The following is a 24,697-nucleotide window of genomic DNA, read 5'->3' as shown; positions in this document are numbered from 1 at the left end:
TTCAAAACATATATTCAAGAGCCAATCTACAGAAAATAATGCCTGGGGCAAGTTCTCAAACTGTACCCTTCTCTCCCAACCTCTTGCAATCTGAATATTTTAGCCCTATTGATAACACCCTTCGATCGCATTGCCTTTTTTGTCATTGCATCATGTTGACTTCTCATATTTAACATATTGTCCACCCATACCCCAAGATCTTGTTCTCACACACTACTACTCAGTAGTATATCCTCCATCCAGAGAGGGAAGGAGGCAGCCAGGGCACCCCCAGGCAACTGGCACTCTTGTCCCACCCTCATTACGCCCCTGCAGTGACAAACCACCTCTGAACCTTTCTTGCCTTGAGAACGCTCCAGGGTCTTCTTAAGTCAGCTACGACTTGATGGTGTACATGTGTGTGCGCATGCACGCGCAAACACGCATGCACAGAATTAGAGTGCGAAGGAATAATGGAAAGATATAGATTCTACAGTGATGGCGAACCTTTTTGAGACCGAGTGCCCAAATTGCAACCCAAAACCCATTTATTTATTGCAAAGTGCCAATGCGGCAATTTAACCTGAATAACCCCCTTGAGCAGGGGCCAGCCTGCTGTAGCCTCCAGCAAGTCCCACATGCGCCGCTCTGCACCACTCTAGCATCTCTGCTGCCTCTGCCCTTCCCCCCCCCTTCCCGGAGCAGCAGCCACCCGGAGCACAGGCACCAGGCCTGCCAGCCAAGTCCTCGCTGAGGTGCACGCACATCAAGTCCAGCAGCCCAGGCCAGCCTAGATGTGTGTGTGTGTGTGGGGGGCGATTTCCCCCCCCCCCAACATGACAAGCTCACAGAGAGGGATCTGAGTGCCACCTCTGGCACCCGTGCCACAGGTTCGCCACCACTGATATAGATGGATGTCTTGTAATTTCAGGGGGAAGCTGGTCCAAAGGGAGAGAAAGGTGAACCAGGACAGACTGGGAATCCAGGAGAGCCCGGCTTAAGAGGTAAAGATGTAAGTAGAAACTAAGGAAGCGCCAAGTCTGGGCCGCTGAATGCTGGCATTTTCAAAATACAGTGGGGATAAACAAGCACTTGGAAATACTGGAGAGTATCCTGGGAATCTTTCCGATACGAAGGGGAGCCAAGTCAACAGAAACTAGGTTGGCCTGCTCATTGTATCATGAACTACAACACCAAGTTCATAAATTAGCAAATCTCAGGGTTGCCAAAAGTCTTATTCATCACGTGCTTCCTGTGCATTATTACATTCCAAATATTTTTCTGAAATTTATAAATTTGGTCAAATTATGCTTTTCTCTTATGCTCCAGCACATACTCAAGGCATTAACACTCAGTAACTCTATACATACTAGTAATTCTGTAAATTAATACTATAGATCAATAAGTCACCACGCTCCTGACCACGTGGCTGCCAAAGGAAGGCAGGCACCGGGTGGATAGTTATCTAGAGACAGCAGTGGCATAGGAAGTTAAGAGCTCATGTATCTAATCTGGAGGAACCGGGTTTGATTCCCAGCTCTGCCGCCTGAGCTGTGGAGGCTTATCTGGGGAATTCAGATTAGCCTGTACACTCCCACACACGCCAGCTGGGTGACCTTGGGCTAGTCACAGCTTCTCGGAGCTCTCTCAGCCCCACCTACCTCACAGGGTGTTTGTTGTGAGGGGGGAAGAGCAAGGAGATTGTCAGCCCCTTTGAGTCTCCTGCAGGAGAGAAAAGGGGGATATCAATCCAAACTCCTCCTCCTCCTCCTCCTTTTCCTCCTCCTCCTCCTCCTCCTCCTCCTCCTCCTCCTCCTCCTCCTCCTCCTCCTCTTCTTCTTCTTCTTCTTCTTCTTCTTCTTCTTCTTCTTCTTCTTCTTCTTCTTCTTCTTCTTCTTCTTCTTCTTCTTCTTCTTCTTCTTCTTCTTCTTCTTCTTCTTCTTCTTCTTCTTCTTCTTCCTGACAGCCTGACAGGGAAAGGAGCCAGCGCGGTGTAGTGGTTACGAGCTGGTGGATTCTAATCTGGAGAACCGTGTTTGATTCCCCGCTCCTCCACCTGAGTGGCAGAGGCTTATCTGGTGGACCAGATGTGTTTCCACACTCCTACATTCCTGCTGGGTGACCTTGGGCCAGTCACAGTTCTTTCAGGACTCTCTCAGCCCCACCTGCCCCACAAGGTGTCTGTTGTGGGGAGAGGAGGGGAGAGGAGCTTGTAACCACCTTGAGTCTCCTTACAGGAGTTGAAGTTGGGATTTAAAGCTTGTAAGCCACCTTGAGTCTCCTTCTAGGAGAGAAAGGTGGGATATAAATCCAAACTCTTCTTCCTCTTCTTCTTAATTGGTGATGCAGGGTGGGGGAGTTGCCGCGGATTGAAGCTGGGTCCTTCGGTGAGCAAAACCTGTGGTTCATTCCACTCACCAAAGAGCTGAGATACCTGGATATGAGCTGGCCCAAGCAGTTATTTTTTTTTTGTAGGGTGATGCTGGATTTCCTGGACCTAAAGGAGAAAGGGTAAGAAGAAAGGGTTTTATGCAGTGGGGGTGGGAATAGTTTAAACAGCTAAAGTGACTGCCATAGGTGGATTCTGTGTACCGGTAACCTCTTTCTGCGGGTTCTGTGGGGCAGTACTTGGAAGGAGTTGCAAAGAACTAAATTTAAACAAAACAGTTTACTTCTCTTAACAAATAACACTTTTGAAACATTTAACATGTACACTTTACAGTCCTGTTAAGTTTGCATTTTCGAGTCCTTATATTTACAGTCTACTGCTATTGCCAAGTCCAATTCTTCTTTGCTGGTGGTTGGGTTTTGAAGACTTCAGAGGCTTGGTGAACGGGATTCAAGAGGAGGAAGGTTCCCAGAAAACCCTCACCATTTACATACACAAAAAACCCTGAAACAATAAATTCTAACATTTACAATATAGCAAAAAAAAATAAAAAACAAACTCCCTTCCCACTAGTTCCCCACAACATTGCAGTTACCTTAAACAAGGTGTTAAGGGCTTAATAAACCAGCCTGGTAGCCTCGCTTCCTCCAACCTCATGAGTTCTGCAGCCTTCTGCTTCTTTTCAGACTCCACCCCTTTCTGGGTCATCCCATTCTTACACAGGGGTGACATCTGCACAGCACAAATATAACATCTTCAGGACCTAAATGGCATTTTGGAGAAGGGGCTTGGACAGATTTATGGAGGAGAAGTCAATTTATGGCTACCAATCTTGATCCTCCTTGATCTGAGATTGCAAATGCCTTAGCAGACCAGGTGCTCAGGAGCAGCAGCAGCAGAAGGCCATTGCTTTCACCTCCTGCACGTGAGCTCCCCAAGGCACCTGGTGGGCCACTGCGAGTAGCAGAGAGCTGGACTAGATGGACTCTGGTCTGATCCAGCAGGCTTGTTCTTATGTTCTTATGTTCTTAACTTTGCACAGGCCTCTTTCCCAAAACAACTCCAGCTCGTTGTGTTCCCCTCAATCTGGGTTTTCAAAACTCGCCGAACTAGCGATCCTTTTGCAGAATTCCGGGTTGGAGGCTCTCGTGTGTGAACACAACAAGCGGGAGACTCTTCATTCTTCCCCCACCCCCTGGACCATTTCCCCCCATCCCTTCCATCCTTTTACTTTCGTGTCTGCCGCCATCCACCATGTCTGCCTGCCTGCCATTGTACAAGTTCCCACAACCATGTTTCTCCCCGGGGTGGCAAGTATGACCGCCATTCCACTCATTCCAAGTGTGACCGCCATTCCACTCATTCCACTCAGTGACACATCCCTTATTGCTGGAGGGAGGGGGAACTGCGCCAGGGGCATACATAGGCCCTGTGCCCCTACCACGCCCCCCGAACTGGCTTGATTTCCCCAATGCATACAGCTCTTTTTGTTACCGCGCTGCCTGGTAACTTTTAATAGCTCCAGACCAACCAGCTCTCGGCAGTGCAGGGGAACAGAACGGGACCCAACACAGCCAGTATAGTGAAATAATAAAGGTTTTATTGAGATGCTGACCAACGTGTCAGCACCTCTGCACCACGGCAACTGCGCTGCCTAGCAGCTTTACAACAGCTTATATGCACTTTCTCCCGCCCGGGAGTCCGGGGGAATACAGGACAGCCTACAACCATTCATTCACAAAATATATAGTAACCAATCATACATCTACAGGTACATAGGAACCAATTAGAATCCGGTGGGCAGTCCCTTCTTGAATTTCGCGGCAAAGGCAGGGCGAGGCGATGACGTAGGCACTGGCGGGAAGAACACAAAAGAGTCCTTTGGGTGCTTGGGGTCAGGAAACGAAACTTAACGACGACGGCACCCTTATCTGCCTGCTGGTGGGATTAGGCAGATTGAGGCGCTTCTTCCGGGGTCCCTTTTGTCAACGTCCATTCAGGGTTTTTACAAATGAAAGGGACATGCCCAGGTGGAGCAGGGGTGGATTCCTGCCTTGAGCCAAGGAGGTTCCATGCAGACGCAAATACAAAAGATAGCTATAATTCCTACTTTCTATCTAATACAGTTTGTTCCTACCTATCTTATACAGAAATAAAACACAGTTCCATCTTCATTTACAAACAAGATCAGAAATGGAATAAAATCACTTCTGACTCCGCTATCATTTTCGGGGGTGACATTTGGAGGAGCAGAGCATTGAAATGATTTCCCATCTAAACTGAGCCTTTGCATTCATTCTAGGGAGACGCAGGGATGAAAGGGGAGTCGGGGGTCCAGGTAATGCCTTGCAAAATTGAGGTTTCCCCTCAAGCCTTTACAATACATTCCACAGCATGCTCAGTTACATTTTTTTAGCCTGGGGGAGCGGGGGAAGCATCCATTTTCTCTGGATCTTTAGCATGTAGCCAGGCGGAATCTGACCAAGAGAGACCACACTTGAACAACATGGAAACTATGAGAGAAATGTCACAGATTGCTGATTTTTAGTGGTCATTTGAATGTCTTTTAAAAAAATTTTTATGCTTTATTGACAAACAAAATCATATACAAAACAACATATAACAAAAGCATGTAGTGGTGGGCTTCCACATGTGCGCTTTCCTACCAGTCAACATTATAATTCAAAGTACATATATTTTCTATACTATCTTCTATAATTATCTTATAATACTTCCAACATAACATATTTCTGATTGTTTTTTCTTTCCAAATACATGAACCAATGTTTCCATTGTTCCAAAAAAATTTCTTTAGTTTCTAAGATTTCGAAACCTGTTAATTTTGCCGTTTTAATTAACTCTAACACTTTTATTTGCCAATCTGAAATTGTAGGAATTTTATCTGTTTTCCAATTTTGAGCAAGGACTATCCTTGCTGCTGTTGCTAAATATTGTAATAATGTTCTATCACTCTTCTTCTTCACATTTTTACAGATGCCTAAGGTCATTTGAATGTCTTGAATCTCTTTTTTATAAATCAGCATCACTGTTTTTGTATCGTGTGACAAAGAATAAATGCCAGCTATATTGTTGATTGACTTTTTAAAATTGATCCCAAATGTGTCCTCTCTTTGCTCCGATGAGCTTAGGGAAGCTACGTCAAGCGATCTCATTTTACCCATCCAGCAAGATACCGCTAGTACTACTTCTTCCTCTTCAATGGCGGGCAGGAGCAGCAGTGGCGTAGTGGCTAAGAGCAGGTGCACTCTGATCTGGAGGAACCGGGTTTGATTCCCCGTTCTGCCGCCTGAGCTGTGGAGGAGGCTTATCTGGGGAATTCAGATTAGCCTGTGCACTCCCACACACGCCAACTGGGTGACCTTGGGCTAGTCACAGCTTTTCGAAGCTCTCTCAGCCCCACCTACCTCACAGGGTGTTTGTTGTGGGGGAGGGAAGGGCAAGGAGATTGTCAGCCCCTTTGAGTCTCCTACAGAAGAGAAAGGGGGGATATAAATCCAAACTCTTCTTCCTCTTCCCCTTCTTCCACTCTTTCCGCAAGAGCAGGCTCAGAGCGGCTAACAATACAGTTACAATTTATATTAAACCATAAAATACAAATGATAAAACAAATTTAAAAACTCTAAAGCAGGTGAGACAGAATGAGTATATGGGACTCGCATGCTGAGCACTGCTGTCCAAGGATTTGAATCTGGGTCTTTGCAATCCAAATCCACCGGGTTGGGTATCGGAACATTGATGGCCTGGAAGCAGCCCTCTACTAAAACGCAAGACACACACACAAAAAACGAAACCACCTCAGAACAGCTATGGAAATCTCTTACCAAGACTCTAAATAATAAGGCATTTCAGTGTGCCGACATAAAGGCATATGCGTATACCAAAAAACAGTCAAATATGAATAGTTGTTGGGTCAGGTCGAAGGATGCTGACAAATTGGATAGGACAAACATGTTGGGCTTTATAGACTGTACTGTTATAATTGTATTGTTATAATTGTTACCGTGGCTGAATCAGCCAATCGTATTGTTATTATTTTGTCATGTCTGAATGATGGAAATGAAAGATTGACATCCTTCATTGGTTCCTCTGTTCCCTCTAGGGGGAAGCAGGCTTTCCCGGGGGGACAGGAGAGAGAGGCACTCGGGTAAGGAATCCCTTGCATGCGAACCGTCATACCTGGTTTTCCGTTTGGGGCCACTGTGGGCAGAGAAAAGCGGCTGTAGCCTTCCCCCTCCCTTGCTGTTTTTGTATCCTCAAACCTTCCCATCCATTGGGAAACTTGCCTGTAGCTGTGTAAGGAACAGAGCCAAGAACAGTGGGTTCCACTCAGGCCAAATATAATAGGTTTAGGGCGTTATATAAACCGTTGGGGAATATGAGGGGGGATATGATTGAAGTCTATAAAATTATGCATGGGGTAGAAAATGTGGACAGAGAGAAATGTTTCTCTCTTTCTCACAATACTAGAACCAGGGGGCATCCATTGAAAATGCTGGGGGGAAGAATGAGGACTAATAAAAGGAAACACTTCTTCACGCAACGTGTGATTGGTGTTTGGAATATGCTGCCACAGGAGCTGGTGATGGCCACGAACCTGGATAGCTTTAAAAAGGGCCTTGGACAGATTTATGGAGGAGAAGTCGATCTATGGCTACCAATCTTGATCCTCTTTGATTTGAGATTGCAAATGCCTTAACAGTCCAGGTGCTCGGGAGCAACAGCCGCAGAAGGCCATTGCTTTCACCTCCTGCACGTGAGCTCCCAAAGGCACCTGGTGGGCCACTGCGAGTAGCAGAGAGCTGGACTAGATGGACTCTGGTCTGATCCAGCTGGCTTGTTCTTATGTTCTTATGTTCTTACCCTATCCGGCTGATTTTCCTCTGCCAGAGACCCTGGAGAGCCACTGCCAGTCAGAGTAGACAATACTGACCTCGAGGGGCTGAGGGGCTGATTCAGTAGAAGGCAGCATCATTTGAGAGTTCCGTTCAGGAAAGTGGCAACTGCTCAGAGGAAGACCTTCTTCTTGGCATGCAGAAGGTGCCAGGTTCAATCCCCAGCATCTCCAGACCCTGCAGAGCTGCTGCCAGCCAGAGTGGACAATACTGAACTTGAACCAAAATGTGGGTCTGCAACCTGTGGCTCTCCAGATGTTCATGGACTGGCAGGGGCTGATGGGAATTGTAGCCCATGAACATCTGGAGTGCCACAGGTTGCAGACCCCTGGACCAAAAGATCAGACTCAGTATGAGGCAGCTTCGTGTGGAGGAAATGGGGAGGGACAAATGGACAAACACCCTTTTCGAGTGATTCCCATCAAATGGTGGAGGGTTCACCTGCCTCCATGAGAATTAGACCAGGTGCTGATTTTACCCTCTCTCATTCTGCAGGGTCCACTGGGCCTTCCAGGACGCCCTGGAGAGCGAGGAATGAAAGGAGAAGCCGGAGAACCGGGCCGAGATGTAAGTGGAATGTGTGTAACTTTATGAATGGAACTTTTTGTAGTGAAATTCAATAGGATAATTTTTCAGCCAAAGATACTGAACGCAAAGTTGAATGGAATCAGTTATTATGCAAATATAAACGATATATAAATGAGTAATATTCTTCAGCCATGGCACTTTAGTTTATTATAAAATGTGTACGTAAAGGCTCAATGTTATTTATTTACTTATTTTAATATTAGGAAAATTTAATTATCCTGTTGTTTTAATTAGTAATTCTCCAGAGCCTGAGGAGTGGATATATTCTTTTAGCAAATAGAACTAAATCGGGAAGTGCCAGCTATTTCCTGGCGATGGATCTTAAATATAGTCAAATGGTATCTGTTTTACAAATTTGTCTTTGAATTGAATGGCTAAACCCTTTTAATCCATTTTATATTTTTACAAATGCACTGTCAAGTTAGAAAGCAAAATCCATAGATGTGACATATGATTTTAAATTTAATAATTTAATAATAGTGTATAACCACTGTCTAATACCTAATGCCTTTATTGGCATTGTGATTGTAAGTTGAATGTGGAGCAGACGGTGGAGTCAAGCCGGTTCTGTTTTGCCTTTTCCCTTCCCTCCAACATATCACAACATGGAAGGATTGCACAGTTAACATGTAATCCTTCCAGGCAGTGGTGGGATCCCAAAATTTTAATAACCGGTTCCGATGGTGGTGGGATTCAAACAGTGGCGTCGCCGCACACATGTGCCTCCAGTCCCTATTGGGCAGGGAGGTTGCTTCTCGGCACTCAGAAAAAATTAGTAACCACTTCTAGAGAAGTGGTGAGAACTGGTTGGATCCCACCTCTGCTTCCAGGACAGAAGAAGGGGACATTAAGAACATAAGAACATAAGAACAAGCCAGCTGGATCAGACCAGAGTCCATCTAGTCCAGCACTCTGCTACTCGCAGTGGCCCACCAGGTGCCTTTGGGAGCTCACATGCAGGATGTGAAAGCAATGGCCTTCTGCGGCTGTTGCTCCTGAGCACCTGGACTGTTAAGGCATTTGCAATCTCAGATCAAAGAGGATCAAGATTGGTAGCCAATGATCGACTTCTCCTCCATAAATCTGTCCAAGCCCCTTTTAAAGCTATCCAGGTGAGTGGCCATCACCACCTCCTGTGGCAGCATATTCCAAACCCCAATCACACGTTGTTGCGTGAAGAAGTGTTTCCTTTTATTAGTCCTAATTCTTCCCCCCAGCATTTTCAATGGATGCCCCCTGGTTCTAGCATTGTGAGAAAGAGAGAAAAATGTCTCTCTGTCAACATTTTCTACCCCATGCATAATTTTATAGACTTCGATTATATCCCCCCTCAGATGTCTCCTCTCCAAATTAAAGAGCCCCAAACGCTGCAGCCTCTCCTCATAAGGAAGGTGCTCCAATCCTTCAATCATCCTTGTTGCCCTTCTCTGCACTTTTTCTATCTCTTCGATATCCTTTTTGAGATGTGGCGACCAGAACTGAACACAGTACTCCAAGTGCGGTCGCACCACTGCTTTATATAAGGGCATGACAATCTTTGCAGTTTTATTCTCAATTCCTTTCCTAATGATCCCCAGCATGGAGTTTGCGACATTGTGGCTCAGTGGCCAAATGAGCTTTTTTAAAAGCACTCGAACCACTGTAAATTTTGTCCGGATTGTCAGTCCACGAGACTATAGAAGGACAGGGTTTCCAACCCCCAAGTTGGGTTTGGAAATATTACAACTGATTTCCAGACTGTAGAGTTCTGTTCCCTCGGTGAAAACAGCTGATTTGGAGGATGGACTCTATGGCATGCTGAGCTCTTTCCCCAAATCCCATCCTCCCCATCCTCCTCCCTCCCAGAGTTGGCAACCCTGCAGCATCGGCTAGTGCAGTGGTGGCGAACCTATGGCACTCCAGATGTTATGGACTACAAATCCCATCAGCCCCTGCCAGCATTGGCCATGTTGGCAGGAGCTGATGGGAATTGTAGTCCAGAACATCTGGAGTCCATAACATCTGGAGTGCCATTGTAGTCCATAACATTGTAGTCCATAACATCTGGAGTGCCATAGGTTCGCCACCACGGGGCTAGTGGGCTAGTGCTTTAAGAAATTGGTCACCATCTCATGGACTATTAAGAATGGCAGAGAAAAAGAGATTCTCTTCTGAGTGTCCGCCTCCTGGGGAGAGTTCTGAACTGGAGCCAACGTCGACTTTGTAGCCTTCCAAAACGGGCAGAGACCGAGGCACATGCAGAATAACGCACTTTCAACCCACTTTCACAATTGCTTGCAAATGGATTTTGCTATTCCGCACAGTAAAATCCAGCTGCTAAGTGCACTGAAAGTGGATTGAAAGTGTGTTATTCTGCATGTGTGGAAGAGGAGAGATGGTTCTCAGAAAGAATAATTTGCCCATCCCTGTTCCAGGGTATTCCTAGAGTAGCAAAGAGTTGCTATTCGAGTTGCTTCTTGCTTCAGAACGCATGATGTTGGCCCCTAGTGAGGTTGCAGTATTTATTTATTCTTGACTTGACCACACTTAATTATTTATCTCTGACTTGGTTGGCCCAGCCTAGACCCCCTTATCAGATCTCAGAAGCTAAGCAAGGGTATTTTCATCGTCTGGTAGAACTGGCTTTCTGAAAGCTAGGTAATAGCTGTTATCAATAAAGACTTCTGATCCGGCATCCAGAGTCCACTTATTGACTTCAGTCTTAAGACCTGATAGATCAGCAAGGTGTCTCTCTCCTCATTATACTTTTTTCTTCTTCCAGGGATCTACAGGAGAGAAGGGCGACAAGGGCGAATCCGTAGGTTTGCACATTCTCGTTGTTTGTCTTGCATGAGGACCCAGAAAGGTGGTTATAAAGCTGAATGATTTCCACCATTCTCCTTTTTCTCTCTCTTTTTCTGTATTGTGTCATGATGACTCTCCACAGGGACCACCTGGGCCTCGGGGAATTCCTGGGAAGACGGTGAGTAACAAAAACTCTCCTGACCAGTCTGGCGGAAAGAGGAAATGTTGTTATTGTGTGTAAAGGAAGAGGGTTTTTTTCCCCCTTGACATACCTGTTTGTCAAAAGCCAAGCAGATAGGACAAGAGGACTGGAAGGTCGCTAGGATAAGTGGGGGACTCAAACCAGGCTTGATCAAGACTGACAATGAGGTTCCAAGAAATGTTATACTGGAAGAGAAACCCTAGATATCTAAATTGTTTTGCTTGTTCCAGGCAATGGTCATTTTACTTCCAGTTAGAACAACGCCAAGTTGTAGCAAAAACAATAATCTTAGGTTTTTCCTAATTAAGTTCTAATCTATTGGTTGAGCAATATTCAGCACAGCATCTCAGCAGACATTCAGACCCACCTGCAGAGATGACAACAATACAGCATCATCTGCATATAGCAGAATGGCTACGTGGGTCAAACTCAAACCTAATCTTGGACTGTGTCCATCCGCTACCAGAAGAAAAGGAACCAAGTCATTTTAAAAAGGATTAAATAGAAAAGGAGCCAGAACACAGCTTAACTCCTTTATTAATGGGGAGCTAACTTCTGATTTTGTACTCCAAAATATTATTATTATTATTATTATTATTATTATTATTATTATTATTATTATTATTATTATTATTATTATTATTATTATTATTATTATTATTATTATTATTATTATTATTATTATTGATACAAAACAGTTATACACAGCAAACAAGATCAATATGCTGGATTTTGTATTACATCACACGTCGGACACTTCCCTAGCATCTAGGACTGTGTGATGTATCGACGAATAATGCGTGCAGAGCCGAGTAGGATGGCCTTTTGCAGCTGACATATGGTGATTTTGTCAGCGCCGATTGTTTTTAAGTGCCGTCCAAGGTCTTTAGGCACTGCACCCAGTGTGCCGATCACCACTGGGACCACCTTTGCTGGTTTGTGCCAAAGTCTTTGTAATTCAATCCTTAAATCCTCATATCATGTAAGTTTTTCCAGTTGCTTCTCATCAATTCTGCTGTCACCAGGGAATTGCAACACTCTGACTATCCACACTTTCACCACAATTGTGAGGTCAGGAGTATTGTGTTCCAAAACTTTGTCAGTCTGAATTCGGAAGTTATTATTAAGTTGTTGTTGTTGTTGTTGTTGTTGTTGTTGTTGTTGTTGTTGTTGTTGTAATTGATTGATTGATTGATTGATTGATTGATTGATTGATTGATTGATTGATTGATTGATTGATTGATTAATTAATTAGGCTTGATAGACCGCCCAACCCCCGAAGGGGTCTGGGCGGTGTACAAAGAGACATAAAACAAATACAATATAAGATCTCATAAATACAATAGCGATAAAACATTAAAATTCATTAAAATACATTATAGCAGCAATTCCAAAAATTACAGATAAAAATACATGCACAGATGCATGCACAGATGGCGCCCAACCCAAAGGCCAGGAGGGCCAGCAATAAATCCAACAAATAAATAAATATTCTTCTTACTTGAGGTGGGGCAGGGCATGAAGGAGTGCAAGCGGAAAAAAATTATTGGTATTTTTCAGGTTCAAATTTAATAAACCAAGAAAATTTTGGAAAAAATCCAAAAAAAGTTCATATTCCATATTGGCTTGTCGGGGTTTTTTTGAAATTTTTCAGGTTATTAAACCAGCATCTGAAAAATATTGCCTGCCTCCAAACTCCATGTAGGTCCCAGAAGCAGGCAGAGTTGGCTGCTGGACCTAGCCAAGCTGAGGTCGCAGTTGAACCGTGGGCTCTTCTGGGTCCAGCTTTATACTGGTGACTCCACCCCGGACGCTCCACCTGACTTCAGAGGTGGACCTTTGAGGGTGCAGCAAGCAATATTAAACTGGACCCAGGTTGTTCAAGACTGGGCTCACCCTAGCTGGGTCCAGCTTTAACCTGTGGGCTCAATTTACCTCAATATCCACAAGGTCTTTTTTGGGCTTCTTTCCTTATCGGGTCATTTAAATGTCCGCCCCTGCTGGAGGTACTTCTCTGCGTTCTCCAGAAGGACTTGAAGAACACTTCCAAGGGGCTTCTTCTTTCAAAAGGTATTTTCTCTTTCTCCCTCATGCGTACTAATCTTTATTGTTCCTGTGATGTTTGTAGGTTCCTTCTCTGAAAAACAACATGGCTGTCAAAGGAGAGAAGGTACCATTTTTTTTCCCTGTTGGAAGAGGACATGCGTGAACACGTTGAATGACTTGATAGCAATGAAGTCTGGATTGTTAAATATATGAAGGATGGATTCTAGCCGGAGGTGGGATCCAACCAGTTCTCACCACTTCTCTAGAAGTGGTTACTAATTTTTTCTTTTTTTTTTCTTTTTTTTTAAAGCTTTATTGAATAATCGACATAGAACTAACATACATTATTTAAATATCGATGACATACTATACATACACTACAAATAATAACAGTACCTGCTTACTTAACCTGCCAGCAGTTCCACTACCTAACGTCGAGCATCATTACATCATTATCTTATATAACAGTGGTGGCAAACCTTTGGCACTCCAGATGTTATGGACTGCAATTCCCATCAGCCCCTGCCAGCATGGCCAATTGGCCATACTGGCAGGGGCTGATGGGAATTGTAGGTTCGCCACCACAGTTATATAACATACTAACTTACTAATCTTCTTAATTCGTTTTTTTCTACTTCTTAATGTTACCTTAACAACACCTTATTTCTTGACTTCCTACTAGCGTTATTCTTAAAAAACTAAAATTTTCTACTTGGACCTTCTTCTTTTCCCTTTCTTATTCATATTTCTGCATAAAATCCAACTCGGGTTTACAAATTTATGTTTATATATTAAGAAAAAAGAAAAGACCTAGACGAACTCAACCCTTCTCACCTTATACTTCAAATAATACAATAACTTGTAATATCTTTACATTCTTTTCTAATGTTCGTATATTTCAAAAACGGAGCCCAGTTCCCAATAAGGTCCTTATTTTCTTTGTTTTTTAATATTGATGACAGTTTGTCGTTTGCTGCGTATTTCGTTAAAAGATTCAACCATTCTTCACTTGCTGGCACCTGGTCCGACTTCCAATTCTTGGCTATCAGTGTCCTCGCTGATTACTAATTTTTTCTGAGTGCCGAGAAGAGGTTACTAAAGCAACCTCCCTGCCCAATAGGGACTGGAGGTGCGTGTGTGCGGCGGCGCCACTGTTTGAATCCCACCACCGTCGGAACCTGTTATTAACATTTTTGGATCCCACCACTGATCCTAGCCCTGTCCTATCATACCACCAAGCAAAGCATATTTTTTTTTAAAAAATATTTATGCTTCCCCTTTTCTTCTGGCTCCAGTTCGAAGCCTTCCTCCAATCTAAGCTGATTTCCTCTTACTCAGACATTTTCCTTGTGGTACAGTAGTTAGAGTCTAGAAGACCCGGATTCAAATTCCCACTCTGCAGTGGAAGCTTGCTGGGTGACCACGAGACTCAAACACTCTCGGGCTGACCTACCTCACAGGGTTGTTGTGAGGATACAAAGGAAGGAAAAGAGAATGATGGAAGCCACTTTGGGGCCCCGTTGGGGAGAATAGTGGGATATAGATGAAGTAAAATAAAAATGAAGACATTCTGTTGGCAGAAGAGCTACTTGAGTTGGAGGAATGCTCCTTAGGCTAAAGGAAGGATGATTGGATCTGTCCCACGGTATGTATTCAAATGCATTCATGGCACTTAATATTGTAGAGTGAGATGAGAATTGAGGCAATGCAGTCTAGAAATAGCAGAATGGGCTGTACCACTTCAGGCTGCAGAATGCCGGGGGGTAGGGGGGACTGAATTAGTGAATGATGTCCTCTATTTAAAAAAAAAATCCCTGCAAGTAGAAGGTGTTCTGGGCCGGAATCTTTATCCCTGATATGCCAATTTCTTTTTTACTTGCAGAGAGTATTTCTACATGGAGAAGCTTCCCTTCCCTTGCAGCCTAAAGAGGTACAGTCCATTCTGCCAGCTCAGGCTTCTGTCCCCTCCTTACGAGATCCATAGAAAGCCTTCCCCACTAGGAAAGATGGGGCTTCTAATTAATGCATAAGGAAGAAGAAGCAGAAGGGGTGTCCAACTTTGGCCCTCCGATATTTATGGACTACAATTCTCACCTGTGCCATCATGGCCTATTGCTTGATTGAAAGAGGAGCTGATGGGAATCGTAGTCCATGACCATTTGGAGGACCAGAGCTGGACATCCCTGAGCTTGATAATTGTGAACGTAGCCTACGAACCCTACCCAATCTTCCTTTCTCTTTTGATCTGGTCACCTTATTTTATTTATTATTACTTTTATGCTTTTACTTCCCTCCCCCTGAGGGCCTCAGAATACATTCACAACAAGTGCTTGAAACGTACATTAAAACATAATGTAAATATTAATTACATAAAAAACAGAATCCATTTTAAAATGTGGACGGCGTCTGGCTACCCCCCTCCCCCACCTTGTGCCCACGGGAGGCCAGATGACACGGTAGATGTATTTTTAACCAGGCTGGCCAAACGCCTGGCGGAACAGGTCCGTCTTGCAGGCCCCTCTTGGAAACTCTGTAAGTCCCACTTGGGAACCCTGATCTCCCTAGGGAGCCTGTTCCACCAGGTAGGGGCCAGGGCTGAAAAGGCCCTGCCACCCCTAAACTGAGCCAACCCTGATCATTCCCCGGGCCAGGGATCACGAGTAGGTCCTCCTCCAAGGAGCGGAGGGGCCTACTGGGGCAATATGGGGAGAGGCGGTCTCTCAGGTATGCAGGTCCGAGACCGCAAGCGAGACCGCCACGGACCTTGACTCCAGTCCGGGTATCGCAAGGTGAACATCAGTTGGTTGCAGGAAGTAAAGTATCAGTGGCCTTTCAGGTGATACTGAAGCTACGTTCTGCCTCTGCGAATAACTGTGACTTGGGTGCCCTTCATTCCACCGGAATCTGTCAAGGCAGACACCAGATTTCTGTGGAATGAAGCCCATCAGGCACAGGATGCCACAAGAGACCACCGGGCAAAATCTCCAGGGCTTTTCCATCTGTGTCCATTATGGTTGCTGCAAGAACTGGGGCAGCTGATCCTGATCAGTTGGATGTGGGAGGCAGCCTTCTTGTTTTTCGAGGAGGGCAAGATTTTTCCAGCCTCTTTTACCCTATGGGGGGCACAGAGGGCAGGGACTTTGCCCCATCCCTGGGCTGTGTAGGACCTCATTTCCTGTCCTTCAAAGGGTAGGTGCCTTCAAGATTGGTTTACCCTGATAGGCAGACCTAGGTTATTGCTGCCTGGCAGGTAATCGCTCTGGTGGTGGTTCCTATCCCCTGTGGCGTAGCAGGTTAAGAGCGTACGCCCTGTGGCGTAGGAGCAGCAGAGGCGTAGGGGGTTAAGAGCTCGTGTATCTAATCTGGAGGGACCGGGTTTGATTCCCCGCTCTGCCGCCTGAGCTGTGGAGGCTTATCTGGGGAATTCAGATTAGCCTGTGCACTCCCACACACACGCCAGCTGGGTGACCTTGGGCTAGTCACAGCTTCTCGGAGCTCTCTCAGCCCCACCCACCTCACAGGGTGTTTGTTGTGAGGGGGGAAGGGCAAGGAGATTGTAAGCCCCTTTGAGTCTCCTACAGGAGAGAAAGGGGGGGATATAAATCCAAACTCTTCTTCTTCTTCTGTCCTTCCTCAATGGAATGGCAAGAGGAGAAAACAGCACAAGAGAGGCGCCTTTTCTTTTGAACCAGGAAGTAATGACATCGTGCTATAAGAATTTCAGAATTTCTGAGCCCCGCAGGGATAGGGCAGGATATAAATCCAATAAATAAATAAATGGATGGATGGATGGATGGATGGATGGATGGATGGATGGATGGATGGATGGATGGATTGATGGATGGATGGATGGATGGATGGATGGATGGATGGATGGATGGATGGATGGATGGATGGATGGATGGATGGATGGATGGATGGATGGATGGATGGATGGATGGATGGATGGATGGATGGATGGATGGATGGATGGATAAATAAATAAATAAATAAATAAATAAATAAATAAATAAATAAATAAATAAAGTAATCTCTGTGGTGAAACCATAGAGATTTTTGAAATTTCTCGAGTGTCACAGTCACTCCTGTTTTGCAACAGGAAGTGATTTCCAAGAAATCTGCTCATCCCCAATGCTCCTGAAGTCACTGTTTTATGACCTGGTCTATTGATTAGCCATCGGTCAATCAGACCACCATTGCTTACATGTTGGTAAGCCTGCATATCTAAAGTTACAAAGTTATCTGTTTTCTTTGTTCACAGCACATGTTGTTCAGAACCACGAGGCGAGATAGCAGATAGAAAGCAAGACGTAGTCCTAGATCATAATTACTACTGCAAATATGTAACAGAGCAGTACAGCAATTGTTGTTTTTATCCCACGTAACCCTTCCTTTAAGCTAATAAACTATTTTCATACAAAAAGCAACGCAAAGTATCTCTGGGTATCTTTCTTTTTCCGCACAAGACTGCTTCCTCATTTCTGCTACTAAGTATCTCTATTGAATATATATTAACCAACACGTCTTCGGGTCTCCTTGCTCACCTTCGTCAGCCATGCCCCTGAGAAGGATGGAGGGAGAGGGGGAGAGACACAGTGATTAAGAACAAAAGGTCCATTAACATAAGACAGTTGAGTATATGAAAGGAGGCCCACGGGTGGCCTTGGGCCTTGACAGGTGTGATGCCAGGTAGAACAGGAGCCACACCTGACACTATTGCAGATATGTGAGTCTGAGGCCGTTTCCGCATGGCCACGCTGGGGGTTGGGTCAGCGTACATGACGCCAACCCGATTCCCTGGGATCGTTCGCACGGACGGTCCTGGAAACTACCGGGAAGACGGCACTGCGCTGCGCCGTCACCCTATTGACGTACCTTCCCTGCGACTGTCCAGCACGTCGCCAAGGCCAGGGGACACGCTCCGGAGTCGCAGGGCAGGGGGCGTGTCCCCAGGCCTCGGCGATGTGCCCGACAGTCGCAGGGAAGGTAAGTCGATTGGGAAAGGGGGGAGGGATGGCGCCTTCCAGCCTCTGCCATTCGCATGGAAGCCGTTGTTTCCCAAAAACCTCACTCGGGGAGTGAGGTTGGGAAACAGCGGCTTCGCGCCGCTGGGGAGGAGCGAAGGCGGCGTGGCTGCAAAGTAGCTTCGCCCCCCATGCGAACAGCTCCCTGGGGACAATGTTTTTGCTGTCCCCAAGGCGCTGTATTTGGCCCATGCGGATTGGGCCTGAGAGAAAGAGGTTATCGTTGTGCTATCTTGGCAGGACAGAGTCCCAGTAGGGGCTTCCTGATTCCTCGTTCACCTCTTAGATGTTGCATAATACCCTTACGAACTCTCATGTAGACTCTTGTGTTTCTTCCAAGGGAGATCCTGGACCTCCTGGCAAAGGAATGGATATCCAGGTAAATTGACAGAAATTAATTTAACTCTGTTGAAATTCATTTTGTTATTTAATTGATCCTTTGTATTAGGCCTGATGAACAAGTATATTCATTGCTGCTGTCCTCTGTTCTCCATGCAGCACCTGGAGGGTCTTTTTGAAGCCTATGGCATCAAGGTAGATATCACCTGTGTTTACACGGTGACTTGCTCACCTTTCAACAGAGCTTCATGTGACGCTGTTGGAATGAAGCTTTGGAAACTCTTTGCATCTTGAACTTATCTGAAAGAAGACGTTGAACCCCAGTAGAAAATTAAGAGTCTGGGCAGCTTCTCTGGAGGTCTGTGGCCAGCCAGCAAGGTCTCTTCCAATCTATGGTTCTATGAAATTCTTTCATTCCTCTAGCCCACAGGTGTCAAACTCACGGCCCTCCAGATGTTATGGACTACAGTTCCCATCATCCCCTGCTAGCATCATGGGAACTGAAGTCCATAACATCTGGAGGGCCATGAGTTTGATACCTATGCTCTAGCCCTATGGCCCACACTCTGGTAGTGGTTAACCTTTATGAACAGTAGCAGATGTTGGTCACAGATCGTGGCATTATAGAAGGTAGTAGCTAGAACCCGAGTGTCAGAGGTGGGATCCAGCAGGTTCTCCCCAATTCCTGAGAGTGGGTTACTAATTATTTGTGTGTGCCGAGAGGGGGTTACTACTTGGGTCTGCTTTTCCATTAGAAATTCCATTAGGTCCAAAAATCATAAAGTCCTGTTGTTTCCTATGTGGCTGGTTAGCGAAGGTAGAAAACGGGATAATTCTCCCTGTTGGGCTGTTTGAAAAACATGTTTGAGAAATATGGTAAAGTTCCTTGTTTCAGGAAAGTATCCATCTTTTGATTTCTAGAAACAAAATGAAGTATTTGAAAGTATTAAGTATTTGACAGGCAGTCAATTAGAGGAGAAGTAGTTGTTTCTGTTGGCAGTAGACGATAGGACTTGCTATAATGAGTTTAAATTGTGGACAGAAAGATACCAGCTGGAAATTAGGAACTTTTTTTTTACAGTAAGAGTTTTTTACAGTAACAGAGAAATTATTAATGCCCCGCCCCTGGAATGCCCAGCCACGCCCCCGTCGTGCCCTGCCCCGCCCAGCCCCATTGGCGCTACGCCACTGTTTGAATCCCACCACCATGGGAACCTGTTACTAAAATTTTTGGATCCCACCGCTGCCGAGTGTGGGTGTGTATGTGTGTGTTCTGCATGTAATGACAGTGTCCTTGTGGCTGCCACAAGGGTGCCAAAACTATTGTGGGTTTTCCAGGCAGTGTGGCCACAGTTTGGTAGTTTTAGCTCCTAATGTTTCATCTGCATCTCTGGCCGGCATCTTCAAAGACCTGTCACGGTAATGCACGTCATGGTGCCACAGAGTGAAGCGCGTCTTACCATGACATGCCTCTGAAAATGCCACCAATGGATCCTGGCAAGGCGTGAGGAGCTCAGACCACCAGACCATGGCCCCTCAGCCTGAAAAACCCACAAAGGCCAGTTAATCCTGGCTGTGAAAGCCTTTAGCTATATTTGTAAGTGGTTTAAAAATGCCACAAGGATCGGATGCCAAACAGGCCTGCCGTGGGACACTCTTGCTTCTTTCTCCTACCGTTTCAAGAGCTGAAACAGCTGTGGGGCATGCGTGGCCATTTCAGTGTTTGATAAGCCACATGTGGGCAGTGAAGGGACACACGCAAGTATGGTCGTTTCCCCACTTACCTCGACCAAAGGTTGCTGCGCGCTACTCCCAGCGCGTGTCATTTCTGGCATGCTCCCGGCTTCCCCACGACCCCGCACTCTGCGCAGGGTCATCAAAAGGCGCCGTTTCGAGGAGCACCAGGAATGACGCACGCTGAGGGGGCGCAACAGCAGCTGCGTTGTCACCGCCCCTGTAATGGGGAGTGCCGGGGGACCCCGCACTACTTGGGGAGAGTAGCGCGCAGCAGCAGGTAAGTGGGGAAACGACCTATATCAGCCTTCAGTGCTGCAGACCAATCTAAATTGGACCCTTGCAAAAAATTTAAATCAGTGGCATCATCCCTGTGACGGCCACGAGGATGCCATCACGTCTCGTTTTGCTCTTGGGCAGAGTTCATTCGTGGTCATCGTTTGGATAATTAACAATGTTTCTGGGGGTATTTTTCCTCCTTGCAGCTGTCACTGCTGAAGGAACTAACCAACCTTCTCCTCCGGGATGGGGTCGAAACGGTCGCCCAGCAGGTGGCCAGCGTCAGGAAGGGCAAGACCAAAACGGGCAAGAAGAAGCAGGGATTCACACATACCACGGACAGCTCAGTAAGTACCACGGAAGGCCAGCGGCAGCCATCTTGTGTCACCTTGGCATCCAGCCTGTTTATATCCCAGCCTCAGGTTTTTTGAACTGCATCCTAGGCTGTAATTCTTTCAGTGGCGTAGGAGGTTAAGAGCTCGTGTATCTAATCTGGAGGAACTGGGTTTGATTCCCAGCTCTGCCGCCTGAGCTGTGGAGGCTTCTCTGGGGAATTCAGATTAGCCTGTGCACTCCCACACACGCCAGCTGGGTGACCTTGGGCTAGTCACAGCTTTTCGGAGCTCTCCCAGCCCCACCCACTTCACAGGGTGTGAGGGGGGAAGGGCAAGGAGATTGTCAGCCCCTTTGAGTCTCCTGCAGGAGAGAAAGGGGGGATATAAATCCAAACTCTTCTTCCTCATCTTCTTCTAATTCACAAGAACAAAGGATACTGGAATAAAAGGGGCTAGTCTTCAAAGCGCCAGAACATGCTGGATTTAACACAGGCTAGTCTTTTTTTAATTTTTATGTTATTTCATTAGATTTATATCCCGCCGTCCCTTCAACATTTCTAGTTTTATTTGTGACAGACTAAAGTGGTTATCATGCTGGATAACTTAGCCCCAGAATGTGTGCTTTGGTATTTATAGGCACCCAAAAAAGATGATGTTCCAACTGAGCGTCCGTCAAGCCCATCAGAAGTCACCCAAGGAAATTACGCAAGCACAGACTGGCAAGTTCTAGAGGCCGAGGACCATCTTTATCTCACATCTCCTCCGACTTTCTTTCCTTCAGCTATTGCCAAGGTAACAAACACCAATCTGCAGATACATCCATTTAGGCTGCACAATGAAACACAATAACAACAGTGGCTCCTTAAAGTAAGGTGACCAGATGGTCACCTTTGTGAACCAGGATGGGGGGGGGGTAGGTGGCCGCGCACGCATGCGCGCACAGCCGCAGGAGCACACGGCCTTTTGGGGCTTGCCATTTCCCGCCCTGTCACAGGGCAGCAAACGGCAAGCCCCAGAAGGCCGTGCTCCTGCAGCCGCGCGCGGGGGAGGCTGCCGCACTGCCTTGTGCCCCAGAAGGCAGTGCGGCAGCTTCCCCAAAATCGGGACAATTTGAAGAACCCGCGGGACGTGGGACAAATTGTTTAAAGGCTGGACTGTCCCGCCAAAAGCGGGATGTCTGGTCAGCCTACCTTAAAGTATTTGACAAAATTTATTCCCGTGCGAACTTTCAGTGAGTCACGGCTCATTTCATCAGCTGCAGGGAAGGTACATCTGTTTGGCAGGTTCGTTTCTGCCCAAATTTGAAGGTGCGGGGATTTACATCGTGAGTTGGATCCCACTGATGTGTCCTGCTAAGAGCAACATTTCCCTCTAGTCCAAAGGCCTACCAAGAGAAAATAGCACCTGGGGCAACACCTGCTCAAGCACTTCCATGCAGTGGTGGAATCCAAAAATTTTAGTAACAGGTTCCCTCACCAGCCCCCCCCCCTGCAAAGGGGGCAGAGGCGTACCTAGGCAAACCTGAGCCCTGGGCAAAACCTGAGTTGGTTGCCCCCCCATGGGAAGCCACCCCACCACGACCCCCCAAATTTTTTTTGCACCAGGTCATTTCTAAATCATCATCGCATTATAGAAAATGCCCCAACTCACAAATCTGAACACAGCAATGGTGAAACACACAGGTTCTTTGAGAGAGACTGGTGAGATAAAAGGGACGAAAGGCTGAGAATCCATGAATTGCAGTACCTGAAAGGGATTCACCCAATTCAGGGAGTGACATTATTAGTCGCAATTGCAATATGGAACCTTCACGTTCAAAGGCAGGATGCCTCGGGGAGGCGAGGGGATGGAGGCGGAAAAGCGGACCCAATTAGTAACCCCCTCTCGGCACACACAAATAATTAGTAACCCACTCTTGGGAACTGGTGAGAACCTGCTGGATCCCACCTCTGCTCCCATGCCTCTCCCCCCATGCCCCTCTTACCTCAGCCGGTGGAGGAGCGTGGTGGTAGTCCTGGGCAGCCTGGCAGGGCTGCACCTTCATGGGCCGGGCCAAGGGGTGCCCAGCGGGCCTGCGGCAGGCGCCTGACCCAGCTGCTTCTCCTCCAGGGGTGGTTGGCAGGATCAACTCTGATTAGTGCTTGATTGGGAGACCACCAAGGAAGTCCAGAGTTACTACGCAAAGGCCGACAATGGCAAGCCGCCTCTGAATATTTTTTGCCCTGACTTGGGTGGCCCAGTTAGCAAAGCGCCTCTGAATAGCTGTTGTCTTTAAAAAATCCCTGAGAGGTTTCCATAAATTGTATATGGCAAGCCATGCTCTTGTCTCTTAGAGATGTACAGACTGCCGCGTACAGACTGCCGCGGTGGTTAAGAAGGCCCAGCAAAGACTGTACTATCTGAGACTTCTAAGGAAACAACAACTGAATGGAAAACTCCTGGTGTCCTTTTACCGCTGTGCTATAGAGAGTGTCTTAACCTACTGCATCTGTGTATGGTTCTCCAGTTGCTCAGTGGCAGATAGGAAGGCGCTCCAAAGGGTGATCACTCCTGCACAGAGGATTATCGGCTGCCCTCTCCCCTCCTTGGAAGAACTCTATAATTCCCGAAGCCTAAAGAAAGCCCAAAATATTCGGAGAGACCCGTCTCATCCAGCACACTCTCTTTTGGAACTGTTACCATCCGGCAGACGATACAGGTCTATCAAAACTAGGACCAAGAGGCTTAGAGACAGCTTCTACTCTAGAGCTGTGGTGATGCTGAACTCCGCGGCTTCGTGTTGATGTGCTTGGGGCTGTGTGGGGATGGGTGGAGGAAGGGGAAAGTGAGGGTGGGGTATGAGTCTGAAATTGTGTGCATCGAGGAATGCTGCTGTAAATTTCGTTGTGCGTGCACAATGACAATAAAATGCTTGTGCTTATGTTGCCCAGTTTCGAGGCATAGGGTGGCGTCAGGCACGCAGTGAGGCATGCCCGAAAGTTTAAATAAAAAGCGAGATTGTACTCGCTCAGCTGTGTTGGACCAGGAGCCTATCCAAAGTGGGACTCCATATAATAATTGCTGGGCCACCTTGGTGTTGAAGACTTTTAATGCTGCAGGCACAAATTGATGGCCCTTGCTATTAAAAAAGCGTAAGATTGCCGATACGCTGACCATGGAGTTTGTTACAGCATGGTCTCTGTGGCTGGCCCAACCCCCTCTATATGGTTTGATGGCAGTTTCTACCACTAGTCACAGCTTTTCGGAGCTCTCTCAGCCCCACCCACCTCACAGGGTGTTTGTTGTGAGGGGGGAAGGGCAAGGAGATTGTGAGCCCCTTTGAGTCTCCTGCAGGAGAGAAAGGGGGGATATAAATCCAAACTCCTCCTCCTCCTCCTCCTCCTCCTCCTCCTCCTCCTCCTCCTCCTCCTCCTCTGCTTCTGCTTCTGCTTCTGCTTCTGCTTCTGCTTCTGCTTCTTCTGCTTCTTCTTCTTCTTCTTCTTCTTCTTCTTCTTCTTCTTCTTCTTCTTCTTCTTCTTCTTCTTCTTCTTCTTCTTCTTCTAAGATCATCAATGGTCCTGATCTAATCTAGAATCAGATCAGACAGAAGCCCGGCCACTCCGAGCAGAAAATGTCCTTCAAAAACAAAAAACAAAAACCAGTGCTTGGCTCTGCTTTCTGCTAATCAGGGGCATTTTTAAACACTTTTTCATCAGACAACAGCAGAACCTACCATTGTGACAACTTCAAATCATAGTCTGGAGGAGCCTGTCCCGTCTGAAGTAACAGTTACCCAGACAGACCAGGCTGAGCTGGAGGTGGAGAGCCGCCTTGAAGGGCAGAACTTGACACAGACTCCACGAAAGGAGGATGACAGTTCTGTAGAACTGGAAGGAGTTGCTGAAAATGCCACTTCGCAGATCAAGGAAGGAGCTTGGTCACTGGAAAACACCTCTTTGGTAAAAGAGGCAGAGGTAAAGCTCCAACCTCTACGCTTTCAAGCATTGTATCTGTCTGCAGTTTTGCACTAAAATGTGGAATTCCCTGCCAGAGGATGTAGCCGGAGGAATGCCCTGCCAGAGGTCACATGCATAGCTGGTGTCCTT

The 24,697-nt window shown here is 46.5% G+C and overlaps 1 protein-coding gene across 1 annotated transcript in view; it reads left to right on the top strand.

Moving 5' to 3' along the window:
* Positions 1 to 24,697, top strand: part of LOC125435284 (collagen alpha-1(VII) chain-like) — a 158,518-nt gene that overhangs the window by 113,339 nt on the left and 20,482 nt on the right. Inside the window, exons 43-55 of the mRNA XM_048501472.1 lie at positions 911 to 991; positions 2,455 to 2,490; positions 6,489 to 6,533; positions 7,777 to 7,848; positions 10,631 to 10,666; positions 10,796 to 10,831; positions 12,984 to 13,025; positions 14,784 to 14,831; positions 18,266 to 18,304; positions 18,424 to 18,459; positions 20,484 to 20,624; positions 21,249 to 21,404; positions 24,308 to 24,565. Coding sequence (XP_048357429.1) covers positions 911 to 991; positions 2,455 to 2,490; positions 6,489 to 6,533; positions 7,777 to 7,848; positions 10,631 to 10,666; positions 10,796 to 10,831; positions 12,984 to 13,025; positions 14,784 to 14,831; positions 18,266 to 18,304; positions 18,424 to 18,459; positions 20,484 to 20,624; positions 21,249 to 21,404; positions 24,308 to 24,565 — 1,026 coding nt within the window. The remainder of the gene's footprint in view (positions 1 to 910; positions 992 to 2,454; positions 2,491 to 6,488; positions 6,534 to 7,776; positions 7,849 to 10,630; positions 10,667 to 10,795; positions 10,832 to 12,983; positions 13,026 to 14,783; positions 14,832 to 18,265; positions 18,305 to 18,423; positions 18,460 to 20,483; positions 20,625 to 21,248; positions 21,405 to 24,307; positions 24,566 to 24,697) is intronic.

Source organism: Sphaerodactylus townsendi, linkage group LG06 (genome assembly GCF_021028975.2).
Source record: "Sphaerodactylus townsendi isolate TG3544 linkage group LG06, MPM_Stown_v2.3, whole genome shotgun sequence".
NCBI lineage: Eukaryota > Metazoa > Chordata > Lepidosauria > Squamata > Sphaerodactylidae > Sphaerodactylus > Sphaerodactylus townsendi.
Note: the sequence above shows the minus strand (reverse complement) of the source record. Positions and strands in the feature narration are given on the sequence as shown.